General features: G+C 38.5%; 1 protein-coding gene across 1 annotated transcript in view; it reads right to left on the reverse strand.

Annotated features, from left to right (window-relative positions):
• SYNE1 (spectrin repeat containing, nuclear envelope 1) overlaps positions 1-24,807 on the reverse strand; it is a 501,723-nt gene that overhangs the window by 350,231 nt on the left and 126,685 nt on the right. The window contains exons 8-13 of the mRNA XM_010840908.1: positions 23,521-23,717; positions 20,383-20,492; positions 16,750-16,800; positions 13,408-13,515; positions 10,190-10,327; positions 9,026-9,190 (exon numbers count right to left, since the gene is read on the reverse strand). Of these exons, the coding sequence (XP_010839210.1) occupies positions 9,026-9,190; positions 10,190-10,327; positions 13,408-13,515; positions 16,750-16,800; positions 20,383-20,492; positions 23,521-23,717 (769 nt within the window). The remainder of the gene's footprint in view (positions 1-9,025; positions 9,191-10,189; positions 10,328-13,407; positions 13,516-16,749; positions 16,801-20,382; positions 20,493-23,520; positions 23,718-24,807) is intronic.

A 24,807-nucleotide genomic window follows, 5' to 3' on the forward strand; every position in this document is an offset into this window, starting at 1 on the left:
CCCAGCGGCGCCGACACCTCTCAGGCGCCGGCCAGGCTCTCCTCCAGTCCCTGGCCTCGCCTCCGCCACCCTGGCCTCCCGCATCGCCCCCTACCCAGCTCGGTCGGCGCGGCCCCTTTAAGAAGCGGCGGCTGGGAGAGCAACTTCAGCGGCCTGGCTGTACTCACCCACTGGTTGGCCTTGGGGCAGAAGGTGTACAGTGCGACCTGGCCCGTGAGGTCTGCGATGCTGGTGATGTAGGGGTCGTGTTGCTTCAGGGCCGCTAAGCTCATCTCTTGCCCAGCTCGACTCAGCGACTCCATCTTGAATTCCGGAGCCGAGCCCCACAAGTGGTTGACCAGTTTTCCCAGCACCACTTGTTAAAGAGGTTGTCTTTAATCCATTGTATATTCTTGCCTCCTTTGTCAAAGATAAGGTGTCCATATATGTGTGGACTTATCTCTGGGCTTTCTATTTTGTTCCATTGATCAATATTTCTGTCTTTGTTCCAGTACCATACTGTCTTGATAACTGTGGCTTTGTAATAGAGCCTGAAGTCAGGCAGGTTGATTCCTCCAGTTCCATTCTTCTTTCTCAAGATAGCTTTGGCTATTCGAGGCTTTTTGTATTTCCATACAAATTGTGAAATTATTTGTTCTAGCTCTGTGAAGAATACCCAGTCACACCTATGGATAGATCAACTAAACAGAAAATTAACAAGGAAACACAAACGTTAAATGATACAATAGACCAGTTAGACCTAATTGATATCTATAGGACATTTCATCCCAAAACAGTGAATTTCACCTTTTCCTCAAGCGCACGTGGAACCTTCTCCAGGATAGATCACATCCTGGGCCATAAAGCTAGCCTTGCTAAATTCAAAAAAATAGAAATCATTCCAAGCATTTTTCTGACCACAATGCAGTAAGATTAGATTTCAATTACAGGAGAAAAACTATTAAAAATTCCAACATATGGAGGATGAACAATACCCTGCTGAATAACCAACAAATCACAGAAGAAATAAAAAAAGAAAGCACTCAGCTCTTTTTATAGTTCAACTCTCACATCCATACATGACCACTGGAAAAACCATTAGCTTTGACTAGGCGGACATTTGTTGGGAAAGTAATGTCTCTGCTTTTTAATAAGCTGTCTAGGTTGGTCATAGTTTTTCTTCCAAGGAGCAAGCATCTTTTAATTTCATGGCTGTAGTCACCATCTGCAGTGATTTTGGAGCCCAAAAAATAAAGTCTGTCACTGTTTCTACTGTTCCCCCAGCTATTTGCCATGAAGTGATGGGACCAGATGCCATGATCTTTGTTTTCTGAATGTTGAGCTTTAAGCCAGCTTTTTCACTCTCCTCTTTCACTTTCAACAAGAGGCTCTTTAGTTCTTCTTTGCTTTCTGCCATAAGGGTGGTGTCATCTGCATATCTAAGGTTATTGATATTTCTCCCAGCAATCTTCATTCCAGCTTGTGCTTCATCCAGCCCAGAGTTTCTTATGATGTACTCTGTATATAAGTTAAATAAGCAGGGTGACAATATACAGCCTTGACGTACTCCTTTCCTGATTTGGAACCAGTCTGTTGTTCCATGTCCAGTTCTAACTGTTGCTTCTTGACCTGCATACAGATTTCTCAGGAGGCAGGTCAGGTGATCTGTTATTCCCATCTCTTTCAGAATTTTCCAGTTTGTTGTGATCCACACAGTCAAAAGATTTGGCATAGTCAGTAAGCAGAAGTAGATGTTTTTCTGGAACTCTTTTGCTTTTTCTATGATCCAGCAGATGTTGGCAATTTGATCTCTGGTTCCTCTGCCTTTTATAAATCCAGCTTGAACATCTGGAAGTTCACGGTTCATGTACTGTTGAAGCCTGGCTTGGAGAATTTTGAGCATGACTTAACTACTGTGTGAGAAGAGTGCAATTATGGGGTAGTTTGAGCATTCTTTGGCATTGCCTTTCTTTGGGATTGGAATGAAAACTGACCTTTTCCAGGCCTGTGGCCAACTGCTGAGTTTTCCAAATTTGCTGGCATATTGAGTGCAGAACTTTCAGCATCATCTTTTAGGATTGGAAATAGCTAAACTGGAATTCCATCACCTCCACTAGCTTTGTTCATAGTGATGCTTTCTAAGGCCCACTTGACTTCACATTCCAGGATGTCTGGCTCTAGGTGAGTGATCACACCATCGTGATTATCTGTGTTGTGAAGATCTTTTTTGTATGTGTATTCTTGCCACCTCTTCTTAATATCTTCTGCTTCTGTTAGGTCCATACCATTTCTGTCCTTTATTGTGCCCATCTTTGCATGAAATGTTCCCTTGGTATCTCTAATTTTCTTGAAGAGATCTCTAGTCTTTCCCATTCTGTTGTTTTCCTCTATTTCTTTGCATTGATCGCTGACAAAGGCTTTCTTAACTCTCCTTGATAGTCTTTGGAACTCTGCATTCAAATGGGTGTATCTTCCCTTTTCTCCTTTGTCTTTCGCTTTTCTTCTTTCATAGCTGTTTGTAAGGCCTCCTCAGACAGCCATTTTGCCTTTTTGCATTTCTGTTTCATGGGGATGGTCTTGATCACTGCCTCCTGTACAATATCATGAACCTTCATCCATAGATCTTCAGGCACTCTTGTCTATCAGATCTAATCCTTCAATCTATTTGTCACTTCCACTGTATAGTCATAATGGATTTGATTTAGATCATACCTGAATGATCTAGTGGTTTTCCCTACTTTCTTCAATTTAAGTCTGAATTTGGCAATAAGGGGTTCATGATCTGAGCCACAGTCAGCTCCTGGTCTTGTTTTTGCTGACTGTATAGAGTTTCTCCATCTTTGGCTGTAAAGAATATAATCAATCTGATTATGGTGTTGACCATCTGGTGATGTCCATGTGTAGAGTCTTCTCATATGTTGTTGGAAGAGGGTATTTGCTATGACCAGTGCAATCTCTTGGCAAAACTCTGTTAGCCTTTGTCCTGCTTCATACTGTACTCCAAGGCCAAACTTGCACATTACTCCAGGTATTTCTTGACTTACTACTTTTGCATTACAGTCCTCTATAATGAAAGGGACATCTTTTTGGGTGTTAGTTCTAGAAGGTCTTGTAGGTCTTCACAGAACCATTCAACTTCAGCATCTTCAGCATTATCAGTCAGGGCATAGACTTGGATTACTGATATTGAATGGTTTGCCTTAGAAATGAACAGAGATCATTCCCACAGAAGAGCATCCCACTATGCTTCTTTATATTGCTAATCTAGATACTGTTAAGTTCCCATCACTTCATAGCAAATAGATGGGGAAAAGTGGAAACCAACAGGTTTTCTTTTCTTTTCTTTTCTTTTCTGCAGATGGTGACTGCAGCCATGAAATTAAAAGATGTTTGCTTGTTGGAAGAAAAGCTATGACAAACCTAAACAGTGTATTAAAAAGCAGAGATATCACTTTACTGACAAAGGTCCATATAGTCAAATCTATGGGTTTTTCAGTACTCATGTGTGGATGTGAGACCTGAAACATCAAGAAGGCCGAGAAACAAAGAACTGATGCTTTCCATCTGTGTTGCTGGATAATAATTTTGAGAGTCTCTTGGATTGCAAGGAGATCAAACTAGTCAATCTTAAAGGATATCAGTGCTGAATATTCATTGGAAGGACTGATGCTGAAAGTGAAGCTCCCATACTTTGGCCACCTTATGTGAAGAGTTGATTTACTGGAAAAGACCCTGATGCTAGGAAAGATAGAGGGCAAGGGGAGATAGGGGCAACAGAGGATAAGATGGTTGGATAGCATCACTGACCCAATGGACACGAGTTTGAGCAAACTCTGGGAGATAGTGAAGGACAGGGAAGCCTGCCGTGCTGCGGTTTATGTGGTCACAGAGAGTCGGACATGACTTGGTGACTGAACAACAGTAAGTATAAGCACTGAAGCTTACTTAATACTGGGTTCCCTCAGGGCTCAGCTCTTGACTAATTTTCTGTCTGTACTTATTTATTTAATCTAAGTCTCCAAGCTTTTAACATCCCTTTATATATCAAGGACTCTGACTATTTGGCCCCCTCCTGTCTCTTATCTCCCGCTACCCACTCCGCATATTTACTGGGGCGTGAAACAGTCTCACACTTACCTTCCCCCAGACTGAACTCCATCTTTCCTCCCAAACCTGCTTCATTGCCTTTCCATCTCAACTGATGGAAACTCCACTTTTCCAACTGCTTGGTTGAAAAATCATAGTGTCATTTATGACTCCCCTTCCTTCATAATCAATATCTAATGCTAAAAATTCTCTTTGTTCTGCCGTTGAAATATACTCAGAATCTATTTCTTACCATCTATATAGCTATGACCTTTGTTCAAGCCACTCTACCCGGATCATTGAAATTGTTTCTCTCACTTCTCCCCTCTTTGACTAGTCATATCCTCACACAGCACCAGAATGCTGCTGTTAAAAGAGTGATTCTGTCATTTCTCTGGTAAGAAAGTAGATGGGAAAAGATCATTAGGATATAACAGAGAAAATTAAGGCTGCTCAAAGTGCATTTAAGGAATGTGACAAAGTGCATAGAAATAAAACTGGGGGAAAATGGAGGCTTCACTACAGGCACAAGAATATTTTGAATAATTTTGTGTCAATAATTTTGAAAACTTAGTCCAAGGAACAAATTCTCAGAAAGTATGATTAGCATTATTGACCCAATTACAATTTTGAAAGCCTGAATATTTATAAAACCATTTTTAGAGGCTTTTTTTTTTAACAAGAGTAAAAAACAAACAATAATCATTGCTCTTACAGAGTTGAGATTACACTGTAGGAGATCAAGCAATAAATAAGATAAATAATGAAATTAGCATTTGAGATGAAGATAATGCTAAAGAGAAAAACTGAATAGGGAATGGGAAAAGGATGTTGTCCTTTCAAAGAGGTGGCCAAGAAAGGATTGACTAAAAGGTGACCTTTCAGTAAAGGCCCAAGGAGATGAGGAAGAATGCCTGGAAAATATCAGGCAAAGAGACAAGAACATTCCAGAAATGTTGGCAAGGGCAAAGGCCTTTGAGTAGGAACACACTTGCATGTTCGAGGTTCTCTTTTAAGTGTGGTTTCACAGACTCCCCTGCTTAAAATTGCAACACCACCTTACCTTCCTTGTCCTTCTATCTTTTATTCTAGTATAAAATGCCTTTATTTATCATATTTATTATTTCTTAATTGCCTCCTCCTATGAAAAGGCAAGTTATATTAGGGTAGAAGTTTTGTCTGTTTTACTTATGGGTATATCACAAATGCCTAGAACACTACTTTACACATAGAAAGAGTTCAATAAATATTTGTTGAAAGAGAAGGAAAGACCATTTTAGGACCATATGGTCCTGTTCAAAATTACCATAAAATATCTGGTTTATGCCAAAAGGCCCTTGATAATTGGTCATATCTGGTCCTATCCAAAATGTCCATAGAGACATTTGGTCCACATCAAAAGGTCCTTGATATTTGGCCCTGTCCTAAACTATTTGTTCCATGAACCAAATACACTCATGGACATTTTGGACCAAATGTGGGCTAACTGAAAACACTGGAAAGAACAGGAGAAAAAAATTAAGAAACCAAATGGATAAAGTAGTTCAGAGTCTAAAATGCTTCCAGTAAAGGTAAAATGAGGACTGAAAACTGACCACTGAGTGAGGAACAAAAAGCACCCTCATGAACCTGCCATGGCTAGATGGGCAAGGGAAAACACGATTGGAATGGGTTCTAGAAAGGATGAGATTTCAGATAGTACTTTCAAAGAACTTCACTTTGTAAAAGAAAGAAAACAATGGACAGTAGTTCACTATATACATTATCCAGGATATGGGAGCAACCTGAATGTTCATCAACAGAGGAATCGATAAAGATGCAGTGCATATATACGATGGGATTTACTCTCTGCCTCTGCTGTGAAAAGGAACAAAACTGGGTCATTTGTAGAGATGTAGAGGGACCTAAAGACTGCCATACAGAGTGAAGAAAGCCAAAAAGAGAAAAACAAATACCGTATATTCATGCATATATGTAGAATCTGAAAAAATTGGGATAGATGATCTTATCTACAAAGCAGAAAATAGAGATACAGATGTAAAGAGCAAACATATAGATACCAAGGGGGAAGGGAAGGAATGGGATGAATTGGGAGATTGTGATTGACATATATACACTATTGAGTCTCTGCATAAGATTGATAGCTAATGAGAACCTACTGTATAGCACAGGGAACTGTATCCATTGGTCTGTGATGACCCGAGTGGGAAGGAAATCTAAAGAAGAGGGGATACATGCATATGTATAGTGGATCCACTTTGCTGTATAGAAACTAACACAACATTGTAAAGCAACAATACCCCAATAATTTTTTTTTTTAATGGACAATAGCTGAAAGGAAGGGTACAGTTAAGAAAGAGGGTATTAAGAATAATGACACTATATTTCATGTGGGTGGGAAAAATCCAGCAGAGAAAGAGAGAGAAAAAATAAAGAAGCAAAGTACTACAGGAATTATCTTCTGGAACAGAGCTGGGAGGATGGGACCCACTGTACATGTGGAGGGGCTGGCCTTAGCTCGGAGCACAGATGGTTCATCCATAGTAACAGGAGAGGAGACGGAGTATTCGGTCACAGATGCGTGTAGGTGGGTTGATGTGGTCGTGGGAGCTTGCGGAAATTCTTTTTTGACTGCTTCTATTTTCTCAGAGAAATAGGAAGCGGTGTCATCAGCTAAGAGTAAGGATGAAGGAGGTGTGGAAGGTTTGAGGAGAAAAGGTATAAAATAGTTGTCCCAGAAATGCAGAGGGAAGAGAGTCCAAAAATGCCTTTGGAGTGCCGGAGAGCATTAAAGGCCCACTTGGGTTAGTCAGCGTGCCTGGGGGTGTGTTTATCTCCAGCCACAGTCAACTGCATGAACGTAGGCAGGAGTTGGGCTGAGAGCTGGCTTTAACCAAAAAGTCACCTGGTGGATCAGATGGTAAAGAATCTGCCTGCAATGCAGGAAACCTGGGTTCAATCACTGGCTCAGGAAATCCCCTGGAGAAGGGAATGAAAACCCACTCCAATATTCCTGCCCAGAGAATTCCATGGACAGAGGAGCCTGATGGGCTATAGTCCATGGGGTTGCAAAGAGTTGGACGTGACTGAGCAACTAACACTTTCACTTTTTTTTGTTTAACCAGGAGAGAAGAACAAAGTGAGACCTGGTTGTTGGTTTATCTTCCACATATACAGTTAACCCCCACCATGACTCAGTAAATGAGATACACAAATTCAATTGCACAAAATGCAGGGTTGCATTAATGAGATGTTAGTGAAAAACACAGCATTTTAAGTTAGGACTGTACTATTACAAGACACAGAGGAAGAGTATTAGAACTTACGCAAAGCACAAAACATGCAATGAGAAAATATAGTCGCAAATGGCTGAGAGATCAAGGCCTAATCCCACCACTTTCTAAGGCCACTAGTAACCCCTCCCCCCACCCTGATCCTCACTTTTTTAAAATTTAATTTAATTTAATTTTTTAACCTTACAATATTGTATTGGTTTTGCCATATATCAACATGAATCCGCCACAGGTATACACGTGTTCCCCAACCTGAACACGTGTATCCTGTTCTCCCTCCTCCCTCCCCATACCATCCCTCTGGGTCGTCCCAGTGCACCAGCCCCAAGCATCCAGTATCGTGCATCAAACCTGGACTGGCAACTCATTTCATATATGATATTATACATGTTTCAATGCCATTCTCCCAAATCATCCCACCCTCTCCCTCTCCTTACTTCTTAAGCACCAGGACGTAAGAACTTGGTGACTTGGTTTGCCTTCCTGTGAGAATGGAGGAGGAAACGAGGTCTGGAGCCAACGGCCAATTACACTATTATGTAAATACACACGGTCTATGGCCTTATATTTTCAGAGACAACAATACAGCACGAGAAATAACAAAAGTAAATGCAGATGAAAAAATAACACAGAGCTACTGGAAAACAACTCGGGAAATGAATGTACTGGGATTGTCATAACAAGTACAGAAGAGGGAAATGCAAATCAAAGAATTTCTAGGAAAATGGGGACATCTCCAAACCAGAATGAATGGGTGCCTGGGAGACCTGAGTCAGCGCAAGTCCCAGACTATACTGGTGAAACAAGGGTATTATCAGTTAGCTGTTAATAAATAATAAATTGTAACCTGATGAAGCTCCAATACCTTGACCACCTGATGCAAAGAGCTGACTCACTGGAAAAGATCCTGATACTGGGAAAGATTGAGGGTAAGAGAAGAGGGTGACAGAGGATAAGATGATTGGATGGCATCATTGATTCAATGGACATGAGTTTGAGCAAGCTCCAGGAAATGGTGAAGGACAGGGAAGCCTGGCGTGCTGTAGACAGTGGAGTCACAAAGAGTCAGACACGACTTAGCAACTGATCAACAGCAAGCTACCTTCACTGATCAGGTTTGCTTTAATAATATTTGTAGGTCCTCCAACTATCACACAACCTTAACAAAAAGATGTTGGCCAAGCTGAATTTAGGAACTTGGAGTCAGCTGTGTCCAGTTTGAGCTCCAGCTGGTTAAGACTGGTTAGGTCCACTGACCCTCCATCTGACCATGGGTGAGTGTCCGCATGGTGACATTTTGAAGTCAGAGGGCCCTAAACTCCACCCTCTGATCACACTGATGCCACATTTTCGGAACATGGAGCCCATGAAGAGGTCTGTGGCTTAGTTACATCTGCACAGAATGAGGATCACCTCACCCATTTCTTATCTCCAGTGACCTTTCCCATGTTCAGCTTTATCCCATAAATACTCAGAACCCCTCACCTTCAGGGAGATGGACTGAAATTTGTTCTCTCTCTCCTCACTTGGCTGCCTTGTGAATAAACCCTTTCTCTGCTGCAAATCTTAGTGTCTCAGCCTTTGGCTCGCTGAGTAATGGGCAAACAAACCTGATTTGGTAACACTAGGACCGTTACGCTGGAAGGTTTTCCAGCCAGAGTATTTACCTTGTGTTGCTCACGTTTCCGTTGTATTGTGTTGGCTGTTTCCTCGTGAACCTGCTGAATGGTTATTTCCTCTCTTAGGGCCACCTCTGCTCTGTATAACCAGGCCCCTATGGTACCCAGAGGTGCAGGAAGAGACTTGTCAAGTTGTATATGCCAATCGAAGAGCTGAAATACAAAGTAGAAGGACAGTGTCTTAACACAGAAAAAGACAATTCCTAAAATTCCCCCAAATGATTTTAAAGCCTACAAAATGCTGTAAGTTATTAATTTTGGGTTAATGTAATAAATATCAAGTAAGAAAATATCTGTGTCCTAATCTAATGTTTTGAAAAGTTCAGAACACAGCTGCTTTCCTTCAAAATCTCCCCCATAATGAGAACAGGTCCAGAAAAATCAGGGTCATCCAGACATCTCGGGAGGAAAATGAGAATTAGGATTCTTTCTACAATAATGTAATTCTCTAATGATTTCATCATTTCTCCCACTTATCCGATTCTCAGGTACTGCTTCACAGCTTATTGGAATGGTGGGGGGATGGGTTGGGATCTAACTTATTCTTTCATAGAGCTTAATGGGAAAAGTTGGATTATAAAAGTGAAAATGGAATAAGTATAAGGCAAATATTCCCATGAGGGATAGAAGTTTCAGAGGTTTTGAAATCTCGGACTTAATGTTTGCAAAAGATTAAAATGAAAGCTACAGAGCAATGTTCCTTCAAGTTCAAGACCAGGTAAGCAGCTAAGCTTAAATTAAAGAATATAAAAATAAAGGTGAATACAGGAAGATAATTGACTGTTGATGAAATCTGGTTATGGAATTTGGAGAAGTTGAGGCCTCATTCTTGGGGAGTTACTTCTAAAAACCCAGGATTAAATTGTAGAAAAGGAGAAGTAACCCAGGTGGTCTTCCAGGATTTCAGTGGGTTGTCTTGTCTATGGTGATATTACAATAAGACAGGCTAAGCAGGGAAAGAGTTGTTAAACAGGCACTTCCACTAACTTAGAGGAAAACTTGACAAGAGGACAAAGACCATCCCACTGGTAAAACCTCCAACCACAGACAGAGGCATGAGGACCTGGTGTAACATCATTGTGAAGAAAGAGATGATAGAAAGTATTCCCAACTAACTTAAGTCCTGATGAAATGAATTATCAGAGGACTTACCCTGGAGGACACTCTATCCCAGGCCTGTTTTACCAATGCTTGGTCAAGTGACAATTTACCATCTCTATGTAACGGTTGCAATAAGTGTTCAATCTGTTTCCTCTTCATTTCATATTGAACTCTGAAATGCTTAAATGACTAAGAGAGGAAAAATAGCAAGAACAGGGCAGTCAGTCAAAAAAAGCAAAAGCAAAGGAAACCATGTTTCCTAAATAACAATCCTTTATATTTGGATAACGTTCAGTAAATGTTGCTGATAATAATAATGACAATCGTGATACAGCCAGCATTCATCTAGCCCTGATGATGACCCTGGCCCCTTGCTCAGTGCCTTCTGCACATTAGCGTCTCTGGCTTCCCATCATGCTACAACTTAGACAAGCCCGTTCTTACTACCACAGTAAGCCCAGAGGTGACTTGGCAGACACAAGTAGTAGAGACAGCACTCAAGGCTAGGATTTCTCATTCCTAGGTAAATAATCTACAAGCCAGTCCCTGCTCATGATGAAATAATAAACAAGAGTATAAATCTATGTTCATAATCAAAATTGTTGTTTTACTTTAAAGTACCAGTTTACAAGTAGAAATTGTATACATCCAACAACAACAACAACAAAAACCAGAATTAGTGGTATCCTAATTTATATTTAAGTAAATTTGTATAAAGAGGTTTACTTTATGTAATAACCTTTTGCTTTAATTTTATGATGTTAAAATACTAAATATTGTATCTTTCTTTTGTCACAGTATGGTTAACATAAATTTGTAACAGGTAGACTTAACTGTAAGTCTAATATTAATATAACCTAAGAAAGGTTAGTGATTTTAATGAAAGCCCTACATTTTACATTACACTGCTGCTGCTGCTAAGTCACTTCAGTTGTGTCCAACTCTTCGCGACCCCATGGACTGCAGCCCACCAGGCTCCTCCGTCCATGGGATTTTCCAGGCAAGAGTACTGGAGTGGGGTGCCATCGCCTTCTCTGTACATTACATTAACCCACTCTAAAATATGTTTCAAAGTCTACATATGAATTGAAAATGTCACTGAATGTGCATTTAATGTCTTTAACATTAAAAATAATAAGGAACATGAGGATAGCCCCCATAGAATCTAACAGATAGCACATTTGAAAGAACTTCTAAGTCACTAAGTACACAAACATGTAAATTCACATGAAGAACACTTGGGGGAGATGGTGAATACATATTTACCACAAACTTTACCTACCATTCACTATAACTTAAGGCAATTTTAAAGTACCAAAACATATAATCAGTCTTAAATTTTATTCTACAGAATTCTACATACAGAAAAACTGGAAAATGCACTATTAATTGATAAGTACAAACATTAGATTCTGATTACATAATAAACATACAAATGAAAGAAAACGTTCCCTATGTGGTCTAACCCTATTTAAGAGACTGATCTGAAAGGGATGCTTCTGTTTTGTACTTTTCTGATACTTAGATTTCCTCTTATAAATTAACTTCTGTACCATGGTAACTTTATAACTTGGAATTTATTTTTTGATAATTTATGCTAAAACTGAAGCTCACTAATGGACTAAATAAAGGACATTCATTCTGTTCTTGCATTTATAGCCTCAATTTACTGATTTAATCATTTTAATGTTCCCAGAAAATTATCTTTTGAGGGAAAAAAATTATAATGAGCTTCAGCAAAAGGAACACATATATAAGAATGTATTTATTGCATTTCCAAGTCCATCAAATATAATATTGATGAAACCATCCATCTAAATTCAGGCACACTTTATAGATATGATTATATAAAGTCACACACTAATTCCAACAGCTAAATCTTTTATCATCTGCCGTTTCACATCTCTTACATCATTCACCTTTTTTTTGTAGCAAAAATTGTCAAAATACATTGTAGATTAGAATATACCATAGTTCTGCCACCGAAATGCAATGATATTTTAAGCAGGAGAAAATGTCAGTGCTACGCAGAGTAAGTCACAATTCAATGAAAAAAAAAAAAGAAAAAAAACTTGTTAAAGGATTTTGGAAGTGGAAATTGGAAGCTGAAATCTAATTGATGACAGTGTGATGAAACTGGGAGAAAGAGCAACCGCAACAGCAGCAACACTGAACTCAACCTGAACGCAGCAGTGCTGAGTGAGGCAGGTAGCAGGAGAAACTGATCTTACTAAGGGACCTACGCCAACTCTTCATGCTGCAATTTTTATTTAATTCAGCTTATACTATAGAAAATTTCAATTTGCCACTGAAGTCATATTTTGGTGGAATTTCTTGTGAGGTAACATCTGTAAGGTCATGTGTTACATAAAAACAATGGCCAGATTTTTGTGTTTTGGATCGTCTACAAGACTGAGTTCTGGGAAAGTGATGAAGCCTCACAACTCTATATAACGTGACACGTACAATTTAAAACTACCAACTCCAGCTCTGGGTGTATATCCGAAGCAAATGAAAACAACATATCAAAGAGATAGACACGCACCCTCATGTTTATTGCAGCATTGTCACCACAGTCAATTGATAGAAACAATTTAAGTGCCCATTAAGGGAAGAATTGGCGAAGAAGATGTGGTGTGTATATATAATGGCATATTATTCAGCCCTGAGAAAAACGGACAGCCTGCCATAAGGGGCAACATGGGTGAAACTTAAAGATGCTGCACTAAGCAAGATAAGGTAGAGAAAAACAAAGACTGTATAATATCATTTATATATGGAATCTAAAAAGTCAAACTCCTAAAAACAGAGAGCAAAAGGATGGTTACCAGGGGGTAGAGGGTGGAGGGGACAGGGTGGATATTTAAGTATACAAACTGGAAAAGTTTAGGGTACATAAGTCCTAGTTCCAAATGCACAGTAAAGTGAATATGGACAATAGTATTGCATTACAATCATCAAAATTGCTAAGAGACTGGAACTTAAACATCTCACCCACTAAAAGTAAATGATAATAATGTCACATGTTAGAGGTGCTAATTATTGTTACAATGGCAAACATATTACAATATATAAATGCATTAAATTTTAAAAACTACCTATTTACATAGAAACATGATTAAAAAATTATATGTAAACTTAAGATAATGCATATTATTTTTAAAAGATATTTCTCATTAACATCACTTGAAAGATTAAACATAGATTAAATGACATATGTGGCTCTTAAAGGCTTTTAAGAAAAGTGAAATATCTCTTCCATACATTACCTGATATTTATCCTGCAAACTTGAGTCTGTCATCTGTGCCCTTGTCAAATCTCTTTCAAATTGTTCTATCCAAACTTTCATCTCCTTCAAAATTAGCCTGTCTTCTCTCTAGAAACCACAAGACATTACAATTTTATTAGTAACTGTGCATTTACTTAATTGCTGATTAATGCCTGACTGATCCTAGGATACACTGAATATTTAATAAGCTCCAAATGTCTCTGAAAAACTTTCTCCTTCCCTGCCCTCACCTTTTCCAGAGAATAAGAAGCAGAAATTAATTCTATAAAAAATCTTAATTATCATACTGAATACCAAAATTATCTACCTCCGTTGTTCTTCTCAAGAAACATTAATTTAATTAAGAAAACATGCTCCCGAGGAAATGTGCTAAGCACAAAAATACTCAGAAAAAGCAGTGGCTTGGAATGGGAGTGGAAATAGATCTGTGGTTGCGTCTTAACCCAAGGTCACTGATAACCCTGAGGACTGATCAAGATAAGATTAATTTTGACTGAATTAAAGGAGCTACAGTCAGAGTAACATTGGATTACTTGTGTACATTATGTTTAAAAACATTATGCGATAATATAACATAAGCCCCATGAGGGCAGAAAGCACATTTATCTTGCTCAATATGGCATTGCCAAACCCTGGCAACATGAAACCTATACGATATGTACCAGATCATCTGCTGAATGAATTCATACAAGCTACCATTCACATCTCAAAAATGAAAAAGAACTGGAGAGTTACATACTTGTTTCCACAAATAGTAAGAGCTATTCTAGCACTGATGTAGTGAAAACATCCTAAACTGTCATTAAGACTTCTTATCAGGTAAGAATGCCAGAATAATCACAGACACATTTAACATGACTCTTTGGCACTTAACTTTCCATTACAACATCTCATCTGATGATCACAGCCCTATGACAGGTTGAAATGGCTGTCTGCAGACAGGTGAAATGGCAGAGGAGAAAGTGCTGGCTATGGAGGCAGGCGAAACTGGTTTCAAACTCTGGTCCTGACGTGTATTAGCTCTGTGAATTCAGATGCAATGTTTTAAAATCCTCTCTTCTGTTGTACCATCATCTGGGTGGTCATGGCACCCCCTTTACATGGTTTTGAGGAGAATCAGAGATTCTTTGTCAGCACCTCCAGAGCAGAGGTTACCACGAGTGCTATCGTGGTCTGTGTCCTCTTTCTCTTCCTGGCGTTACAAAGACAACCGTCTTCTGCCTGGAACAGTTTCCCCTGGGTGATGACTTCCTCAGAGCTCAGCTCAGGTGCACCCTTCTCTAAGAAGCTTTTTTCTGATCCACAGGTCTGAGTTATGAGTTTCTCTTTTGCCAGTGGTGCTCAAACTTTAGTGAACACTAGAATCACCTGGAGAAGGCAATGGCACCCCACTCCAGTACTCTTGCCTGGAAAATCCCATGGACGGAGGAGCCTGGTGGGCTGCAGTCCATGGGGTCGCGAAGAGTCGGACACGACTGAGCAACTTCACTTTCACTTTTTACTTTCATGTATTGGAGAAGGAAATGGCAACCCACTCCAGTGTTCTTGCCTGGAGAATCCCAGGGACAGGGGAGCCTGGTGGGCTGCCGTCTATGGGGTCGCACAGAGTCGGACACGACTGAAGCGACTTAGCAGCAGCAGCAGCAGCAGAATCACCTGGAGAGCTTGTGAAGGAGATGCCTGGGCACACCATCAGATTTTCTGGCTTAGTGTATCTTGAGAATGTATATTTATTACAAGTTCCCAGGTGAACCTGATGCTACTGGCTTAGGGACCACAGGTTGAGAACATTTTTCTATGATCTTGCAACAACCTGAGCTCAAATATTCACCCAAAATACATTATATTTCATTGTCTCACCTCCCTCCTCCATCCAGCATTTCAAAACACATATGTATCTTTTTTTCTCCAGACTAACATAGCAGTCTGGCACCTGGTGTCACTTGATAGATAATTGTGGAATAAATGACTGATTGGTAACATAGTTAGAGGACAAAATGGAATAGGAGGATTCCAAAGTCTCCGCACTTCCATGATGGCTCTTCTGAATGAACAAGGGAATGGTATCAAGGTGCATGTTCTGTTATTGGTTGACTTTCATGCCCACAACAGCACTAATGACATATTTTCTGAGCTCAGAGGAACACAAAGCTCTTGTTCTACCTTCAAGGAACCTGAGCTCAATATGACCACTGGTGGAGCTCACCAAAGTGAGCATGGGACTTTGACTCTCCAAAGACAGGCTCATCATAAGCTTTTCCTCACCAATTGAAATTATTTCACAAAATCATCTGAGAGAAAAAAAACATGTTCTTAAAATAACTTTACTAGAGTATGTTCAACAAATGACTTTTTCTTCTGGTGTGGAAGTGCAAATTGCAATAAGGTAAAAAGGATGCAGCTCTGTATACACTTAGCATTCTCCTTTTAAAGGAAAATGAATCATTTAGACTTAGATTTCAAAACTCATTTGGTTTAGTGGGTTTTCTTCAATTGGTAACTCCCACACACATTCAAAGACATGGAGGTCTATCTGCCTAGAGACCATCTAAGCGCCAAATAACCAAACTGTTAGCATTCTCACTACTTTTGCTTTTCTCTCTCACTCACTCACTCAGATGCATGCATTATATGTTTGGTAGTGTACTTATATATACTTAAAATCATGCTTCATGAAGCAGGAAATAAAAATTTTTACTTCTCATTTTTTTATCCCAGTGTTGGCCCAAAATCTATTGTGTTGATAAATCTTTAACTTCAGGCCTAGGTAGAAAAATGGAAGTAACTTCGATATGGGAAAGAATTCTTAATCATGAATTCCACAAATATTTTTTGAGCACTCACTGTGTTCCATGAACTTTACTACACCATGTTACTCAATATTGAGCAGAAGGGTTGTGATGAAACTCAGGGTTACAAGCTAACTGAACACTTACCTTTTTCAATTAATTATTTCCTATTAATACTTTAAAATGAAAAAAATAAAGCTTTAACTTAATTTTTATTTTCCATGTCACACATAAGTAAATAATAATTATTTTAATTTTTCCTTTTGTTAGTGCTATTATTATTAAAAAGAAATTAATGCCATCTTATAATTAGAGATTAGTGGGAAAGTCCATGGGAGTAGCTTAGATTGTAACTAATATTTAAGAACACACATATTATTTTTCTACTAGAAAGGAAAAGAAAATAACAGAATTAAGGTATTAAAATAAATGTATATAAAAAGATAAATACATGCAAAGGGATGGCTAACAAGCTATATAGAATGCAGAATGTTTGAAAGAAGTCACTAATTCAAGATGACTTAAATCTTACCTTAAGAATTTGGATAGAATTTGTAAAAGATGGGAAACTTGGAAGTATTTCCTAACAACATGAAAAGATAACATATAGAAAAATAACATAAATCATGGACAAAAATTATATAGGAAACACAAAAAATGAAGAGGCATCTGTCTATAAATAAATAGGCAACAATTTGAAGGGTATAGTTATTTTAAGACATTTTCACAACTTTTGATAGTATCAAACTGTTTGAATCAAATAAGGCAATGAAGAATTCTGGCATTTGGTGGTTTTGCTTTAATTTTTAATAGTCATATGTGACTATATATATACTATACATATGTCTTAAAATGGTAAATATTTTGAAGGGAGAACAATGTAAAGAAAAGGTATATGGATTCACATTTTTCTCTGTATTGTCATGATATACGTCTGTGTATTCCTACACAACTAAGACTGAGCTGTGGTTCTGAAAACAGTCAGTGACATTTGTTGAGACTGGGGAAGGAATGAGTGAATAAACAATTGAAAGTTTGAGAAATGAGAGCGATAAACCAGTGGGTCTATTGCATTTATTAATAATTTAGCACTAATTATCCAAGGAATACTTTTAAGGAAAAAGTTCTTTATCAATTTTACTGACTGAAGTAAGAAAAACATGGCACTATTTCCAATCAGAAAATCAGATTTAAAATAGTATCTATAAAATAACTAATTTAAATACATTCATAAAGGGGATATAAGAATCAAAAAGAAGGGAAAATGAAAGCCTGATAGATATGTTGATGCCAGTATTTTTTAAAATGAATTTTAAAAACGATTTACTAAAACTTGAGTACAAAAGTAGTGTGGACTTCAAGGGGTGACATCAACCCTAATGTGTATAGTCTATAAAATCTTCAAGGTTCATTAGACAGAATGAGAGGGCCACTAAGTTGCATTAAACAAAAGTAAGTCATATATCATAAAAAATAATGATTTTCTATTTAAAATATTCATATTTAGATGTTCATACTCTACATTACCCATCATTTAAAAAAGGGTAACACTTATAACACGCTTTCCTCAAAATTATTTTTTGAAACTCTCTTGAAGCATCTCTGTTTTAGGAAAGAGATGGAAGTTTTTAAAAGAAAAATCAGAATTTTTCTTCTAGAGAATGAGATTAATTGCTTAACAATAAAGCTCTTTAGTCAAGTATATTAACAAGTTTAAAGCAGGAGTGTATCTCAAATCTCTGAGGATTTTTACATTAAATCCTTGCTCATGAGCATTAACATAAGTATCTCCCTTTATTTCTCAGACATTACCAGCCACTGTGTTTACTGATCTGGAGAGATGATTAATGTCAGAGAAATTAAAACAGTACAAGCTTAGACATCAGGTCAGAAATAAATCCAACTGGCCAATATAAGAACTTTAGATATGACAATCAGATGGAAAACTGATTTTCTCTGGGCCCTGTGAGGGAGTTCTAATAGACCTCCGTACAGCTTCTTATTCACAGAGCACCATCCATACCCAATCACATTCTCAAAACTCAGAAAACACCAAACGAATACCACGCACACGACTCAGTCCACACCGGAGTTTGCAAGGAGAGTCTTTAGTGTTTAGTGCTGCTTCTTAGGAACATTATTTTGCCTATTGTAGAACAAGTTACTCTGGTGATCAATATTTGTTCCTTCCAAGCTTGGCAAGGAACAAAGAAAACAGTTTCTTGAAACCACAGTTTTTAAAATAACTAACATAGTTCTATCAAATACCAGATTAACTTCACCCAATTTACCTAGGAAATACCGGTTACTGTTGTTTCATTTAATTCTTTTACAAAGATTTCTATTACTGCAAAACCTTTTCCTACTTGAAAACTTTGGGGTATGTTCCTCTGATCTTTTCCTTCCTTAGATCTGTTTCTAAGAAACACAGTGCATTTTTTCGTTTGTTTGTTTTCCTTGTTTCCGTTCATTATAATCTTAAACCTCTCTGAAAACCCTAGCTAAGACTTGAACAGTAAATCCTAGTTGAGACCTGAATGGTAAAGATGAGAGATTGTTTTTAACGTGTCTTGAAAATTCATTTATTACTTTCCCTGATGTCATTTTGCCTAATAAATAGTTTTAAATTCAGTAGTAAATCCACCTCTCTCTCTAAAAACAAAAAAACCCCCAAAACCTAATAGAGTACTTTTAAAAAATAGGAGAATGTAACATGCATTGTTGTTAAGGACAGAATATAGGCATTCTGGTGTGCTGGCTAGAGTGTAAAATGAGACATCCTCCTGAGAGGATTTGACAAAACTCTGCATGCTCTTTAGTCTAGGAATTCCTCTTTAAGAAAGAGTTGTAGAACAGTTCTTATGGAAGTATTTATATAATAGCAAAAAATCAGAAATTTTCAACAATCAATATTGGATAAATTACAGTCCACCTTTATGAAGTTCTAGAGAGAATGGCATGAGAAAGGTGTTGTATCACTGAGGAAATAAAATTATATGTATACTATGATTCTATGTTCTAAAATTTTATTTATTTACTTGTTTTTGACTGTACTGGGTCTTCACTGCCATGCGGGCTTTTCCTTAGCTGTGGAGAGTAGGGACTCCTCTCTGGTGGCGATGTGTGGGCTTCTCGTCGTGGTGACGTCTCTTGCTGCGGAGCACAGGCTCTAGGGAAGCCCGGCTTCGGTAGTTGTGGCGTGAGGGCTCAGTAGTTTCGGTTTCCCAGACTCTACAGCGCAGACTCGATAGTGGTGGCGCATGGGCTTACCACCACCAGGTAAGCTGCTACTCATTGTAAACATACGGAAGTCACATGTGGGATCTCCTCAGACCAGGGATTGAACCTGGTCCCTTGCATTGGCTGGCAGATTCTTTATCACTGAGCTATCAGGAAAGCCCCAGGATTCTATTTTTGTTAAATATATTATATGTCTACATATACAGGGAACTCACACCAAAGTATCAATTTTTTTAAGAATAGATTATCTACAGAAGGTTAAGTACAAATAATTTTCTTTTCCTTTCCCCCCCAATTTTTGTTTTTCTTTATTTATGACAACAAATATATGTCATTTGAGTACTATGAAAAATATGTTATTCAAACTACTGAGTGGCTGAAAAATCTAAGCACAGTGAATAATTAGAATAATTAGACTTTCATAAGTCTGCTTGACTTCCATATGTTTACAATGAGTAGCAACTTACATGGTGGTGGTGGTTCAGTCACTAAGTCATGTCCCACTCTTTGCGATCCCATGGACTGTAGCCCACCAGGCTCCTCTGCCCATGGAACTCTCCAGGCAAGAATACTGGAGTGGGTTGCCATTCCCTTCTCCAAGCAACTTACATAATAAATCTAAAAGTCAAAATTGGGTTTTATCAGATTGAACAGAAGAAGGAAACTCAGGATGTAAATGCATAGATAATATGATGATACAAAAATAATTCAGTGGTCAAATTGCTAAAATAAAGTTTTTCAACACTCTTATCTTTCATAGATTTCAATTCATATTATATGTATTATACATCCAGCAGTTATTATTAATAGTGCTTTCTCTGATTCAGCCAACACATCAGATAAATTTTTCCCTCTAATTTCCTCCCAAGTGTGGGTGATATCAATCTAGTGTGTTATCAATGCTCACAGAAAACCAAATACTTACATCATTCTCTTGCCCATCAGAGCCTGTACTGTGGATGTCAGGATACTGCTTCAGAAACTGGGCCACATAGGTCATAATAGACTTCTCATCTGGTTTATCCACGTCAACGTCTAAAAAAATCAAACCCAAATATGAGAAATTAATAAACATTTTAAAAGATATTAAGAATATAAACTTTGAAATCTAGCTAATATACCAAAATACAGTGTTCTAAATGCAGAAGAAAGACAGAATACTATTTAGAGATGGAGAGAGGGAAAACCAGTTTAGTCTGGATAATATACAGAGGAAATTTTATGACTCAGAAAGCTGACACATTTTAGCCAAGAGCTGTTGGGAAAGTAGTATGTGTTTCATTTAAATAACTTCAACACTCATCAGAATTTGAGATATATATATATAATTATGCATAGATTTTGTCTAGTTACTAAAATACCAATAATATGTACATTACAGAATCAGACTAAATGGGTAGTAAAACAAGTTACAGGCACAGCACTGAACAATAAATGACTATATAGTTTGTATACTATACATGATCACGCATTAATTTATTTCAGAAAAGAGGGAGATGCCTTATGTCCAAGTCCTTACACAGCTTCTCCATTGTGAAGCCTTCTGTCTAAGCCACTGTACATTGAACAATTAAGTACTCTTTAATTACTTAATTTGAGAGCTGAAAAGATCTCAGTCACTGTCATTTTTAAGTATATAGATGTTTATCTAAAATATCAGTAAAAATCAAACAAGGATATTTATACAGATTTAATAATTACAAAATCAGGGTAAGATTGGATACATTTGGAGATTTCAAATACGATATATACACTTATAGAGCAACAACAACAACAAAAAACTGAACAACCAGAAACCATGAAAATCAAAATATAAAACTTCCCTAATATTTTGTATTCTTTCTTGTGATTTGAAATATAATTTATAGGGATTATCAGTGTAGGATTTAAGAAGTGGTACAACTCAAAAGACTTAAAAGTAAACAAAGATAATGTATTCTGGAATTCATGAGATGATTCAAAGGGGATTTTAGAAATAATAAGATCACTGATGTGGAGAATGCACGTGAAGAGTAAAACTTTCATAAAGTGTAAAAGTGGAAAGAAAACAACATTTAATACATGATTTACTACAGTACCTGCTTTTAGTATACATGGGACTAAATCATAAAACAATCGTTATTGATTGATATTGATATTTGGTCTATTTAATCTATATTCCTACAAGTTTATACATTCAAATTGGCTAAAAATTTGGGAGGGGGGGAGTTCTCATTAGGAAAATAATTACTTTATATCTGGGTTAGGCTTGCATTTGGGCAAACTCAATTTCTGATCATCAAAGAAAATGTTAAGATCCTCTGGTCTAGTGAATCTGAAAGAACCATTTATATCCTTCTCCTATTCCATTATAGGAAAAAGTTCAGCTCTGATGTATTCTCTGAAGCTGAGGGTTAGGATGTTTGTGGTCTTTCCCCTTGAACTGAGGTGTGTCCTGGATACTAGTGGCTTGGCACATGTGTGTGTGTGTGTGTGTGTGTACAGAAACAAGGTGGAAAGCCCTTGGCAACCCTAGTAAAACTGGGTAAGGGAGCAGGCAAGAAGGGGAAACAGGGTCACGAAAATGACAAGGGATCTCCATGCTGGCCATCATCACATGGAAGCCAAGAAGGCAGACAGTGTTTTGAGAGCCAGAAATATTCATTCTGAAATCAAGAATCCGCCTGCCAATGCAGGAGGCCTCAGTTCAATCCCTGGGTCAGGAAGATCCCCTGGAGAAAGGAAAGGCAACCCACTCCAGTATGAATGCCCAGGAAGTCCCAAGGACAGAGGAGCCTGGTGGGCTGTAGTCCACGGGTCGTAAAGAGCTGGACACAAGGACGCAGCGGTGCTGGGAGCAGGAGCTCCGCCCGTGGCAAAGGTCATGAGGAAGGAGGCTCGGCACACGCAAAGGCGGGATCGAGCCGCAGGAGTCCCCCTGGAAATCCTCGAGCACCTACCCCCAAAACCAGAGTCTGCCTACTTTCTGCTTTGTGCTCTCACCTACACCTCTGACTTTACAGGGGGCTGCCCCCCACTACCTCTCTCTGAAAAAAGAGTTAACTTACAGCTCCAGTTAATAATTCCTGGGTGTGACAGTGTTTCAACCTACAAACTCCTTTGGAAGTCCTCTAGCCTGCCTGAGTAAGTTTTTCCGGCCACATGTGATTGCTCAGAGCCTCCCAACTGTGAGAGGCAGGAGATGTTCTAAACTGTCTAAACACAGATTCCTTTGAGTAGTTAAAAGATTGATTAGAAATTGTATTGGTGAAGGGTTTTTCACTTGTTGGGCCAATGTTTGCAGCTAAGTCTCCATATCCCTTACCTGCTGTGTCCCTGGCAGTGTATTGATTAATATAATTGGTGTAAGTAGTAGCTTTAACGTTTGTAACCTTGGACCCTTGAGTTAATTCTCTTTCTTGTTATAGCCCACCACACCTTTGCTCTGTAGAAATGCAACTTTATCTAATGCTTTTGGAGGGTGGCGCCTGACTATTCACCTTTAGAGAAAAATAAGTTTTCTGAAGAAAGGGTCTTAAAATGTTAACAGGCCTCCGGGCCAGAAGATGATGCAAATCACCTAAACTTTTGCATATGATAAGTTTGCAGGAAGAAAGCCTGGCTTACTGCATGACTCTACCCCTTCCCCCATTATCCTCTATACATAACTTAAGGTATAAAAACTACTTTGGAAAATAAAGTGCGGGCCTTGTTCACCGAAGCTTGGTCTCCCCATGTTGTTCTTTCTCTCACCTTCTGGCTGAATTATTCAGCCTCTTTTCTCCACTAAATTTTCTCACTGAACTATCCTTATTTAACCACTCTTTATATCTTTAATTAACATTTAAATAAGCTGTTGTTTCCTGATCGCTGATGCCATCTCCCCTTCGAATTCCCTGGATCCACCAGGGCTGGACCCCGGCACAGCGGCACATATTTCTCCAAAAGAAAATCTGTGCAGAAAGATACCCTTCCTTCTCACTTTCCAAGGTTTTCTGAGCTCTCGGACGCATCTATCATTTTTGGGTTTAGGATGCAGCCCTCCTGAGTTGAGGGCCACAAATGCCAGAATCACTCTACATGCCTTCAGGGTCCAGGAGCCGTGGGATCCCCAGTTCCGTTTCAGCAATGGTGAAAGCCTCCTCCAGGTTTTCTCGGTTAGGCCTTCCTTTCACCTTCTCCAGGTCCACTAGTTCCGGCCGAATAGCGTGGATGACAGAATGAAAGGCCACTCCACTTCTCCAACTTCGGCCGAAGTCTTTTACTTCTATTCCACTCTGCCTTTAAAAAAAAATGATAACGTCACTTTCTAAGCAGGTAATGCACGCTTCCTCAAAGACTCAATCCAACCTCCTCCACAATGGATGATGTACAGTCAGCGATAGCAGTTACCTGGTCTTCAGGAAAAATAAGCAAAACAAAAATTTTAGCGGAAAATTCTGGTTCCATATTTAAGAGTTTTCTGATTTCTGATATAGCTCTGTATCAGTTAACTGGTTTTGAGAAAACAAAAATCAAAATTTTTAGCGGATAACAAGATGTGTGTGTGTTCAGTCGCTAACCGTGTCCAACTCTTTGCAACCCCATGGACTGCCTCACCGGAAACGAGTTAAGAAGTAGAAATTCTGGTTCCATACTTAAGAGTTTTCTGGATTAGAGCTTTCAGGCGTTTGAAAGCCTCAATGTAAAGCACATTTTTCAACTGAGAGAAAAAATACCTAACAAAGGAAAAAAAAGGAACATTTTAAAAACACCCCAACTGATAATAATTCACCTCTGTGTATTTTTTTAAGAAGCCTCTAACACATTTCTAATGACAATGACAAGCAGCCTGTGTTTATACGCACAGATCATATCAGACAAATATAATGTGGTTGAACCACATTAAATGTGGTAGAATGAACAAAATGCAGAGCGATGTGGTCATCTCTCTAAATTAGCCACAAAAAAGCCTACACTCCACACAAGTACCAGCAAGATTAATTTACCCTACCAATCAAACTGTTTGATCAAACTGTGTTTTAAATTCTTCTTTTTAGAATTGCCTTGAGGGCAAAGCACTGGTGACAAATCTTTGCTCTTTCATAGTGGGTTTAATTCAAAGCCAATTATTATAGTTAAGAAGAGATTCAAGTTGGTGGTAATATTTTGTTGTTGAAAACAGAAGCGAGGCAAGTTCACAATGAATAATTTTTTTTTCTTCATGTAACTTATCAACTATAAAGGCAGTTTCAAAAGTGTTGCACGTATGTCTTTGAACAACATTTTTGATTAAGTCTAGAGCGTTTAATGGCACCCCACTCCAGTACTCTTGCCTGGAAAATCCCATGGGCAGAGGAGCCTGGTAGGCTGCAGTCCATGGAGTTGCTAA

This window comes from Bison bison, unplaced genomic scaffold (assembly GCF_000754665.1).
Source record: "Bison bison bison isolate TAMUID 2011002044 unplaced genomic scaffold, Bison_UMD1.0 scf7180017864148, whole genome shotgun sequence".
In the NCBI taxonomy this organism is placed as follows: Eukaryota; Metazoa; Chordata; class Mammalia; order Artiodactyla; family Bovidae; genus Bison; species Bison bison.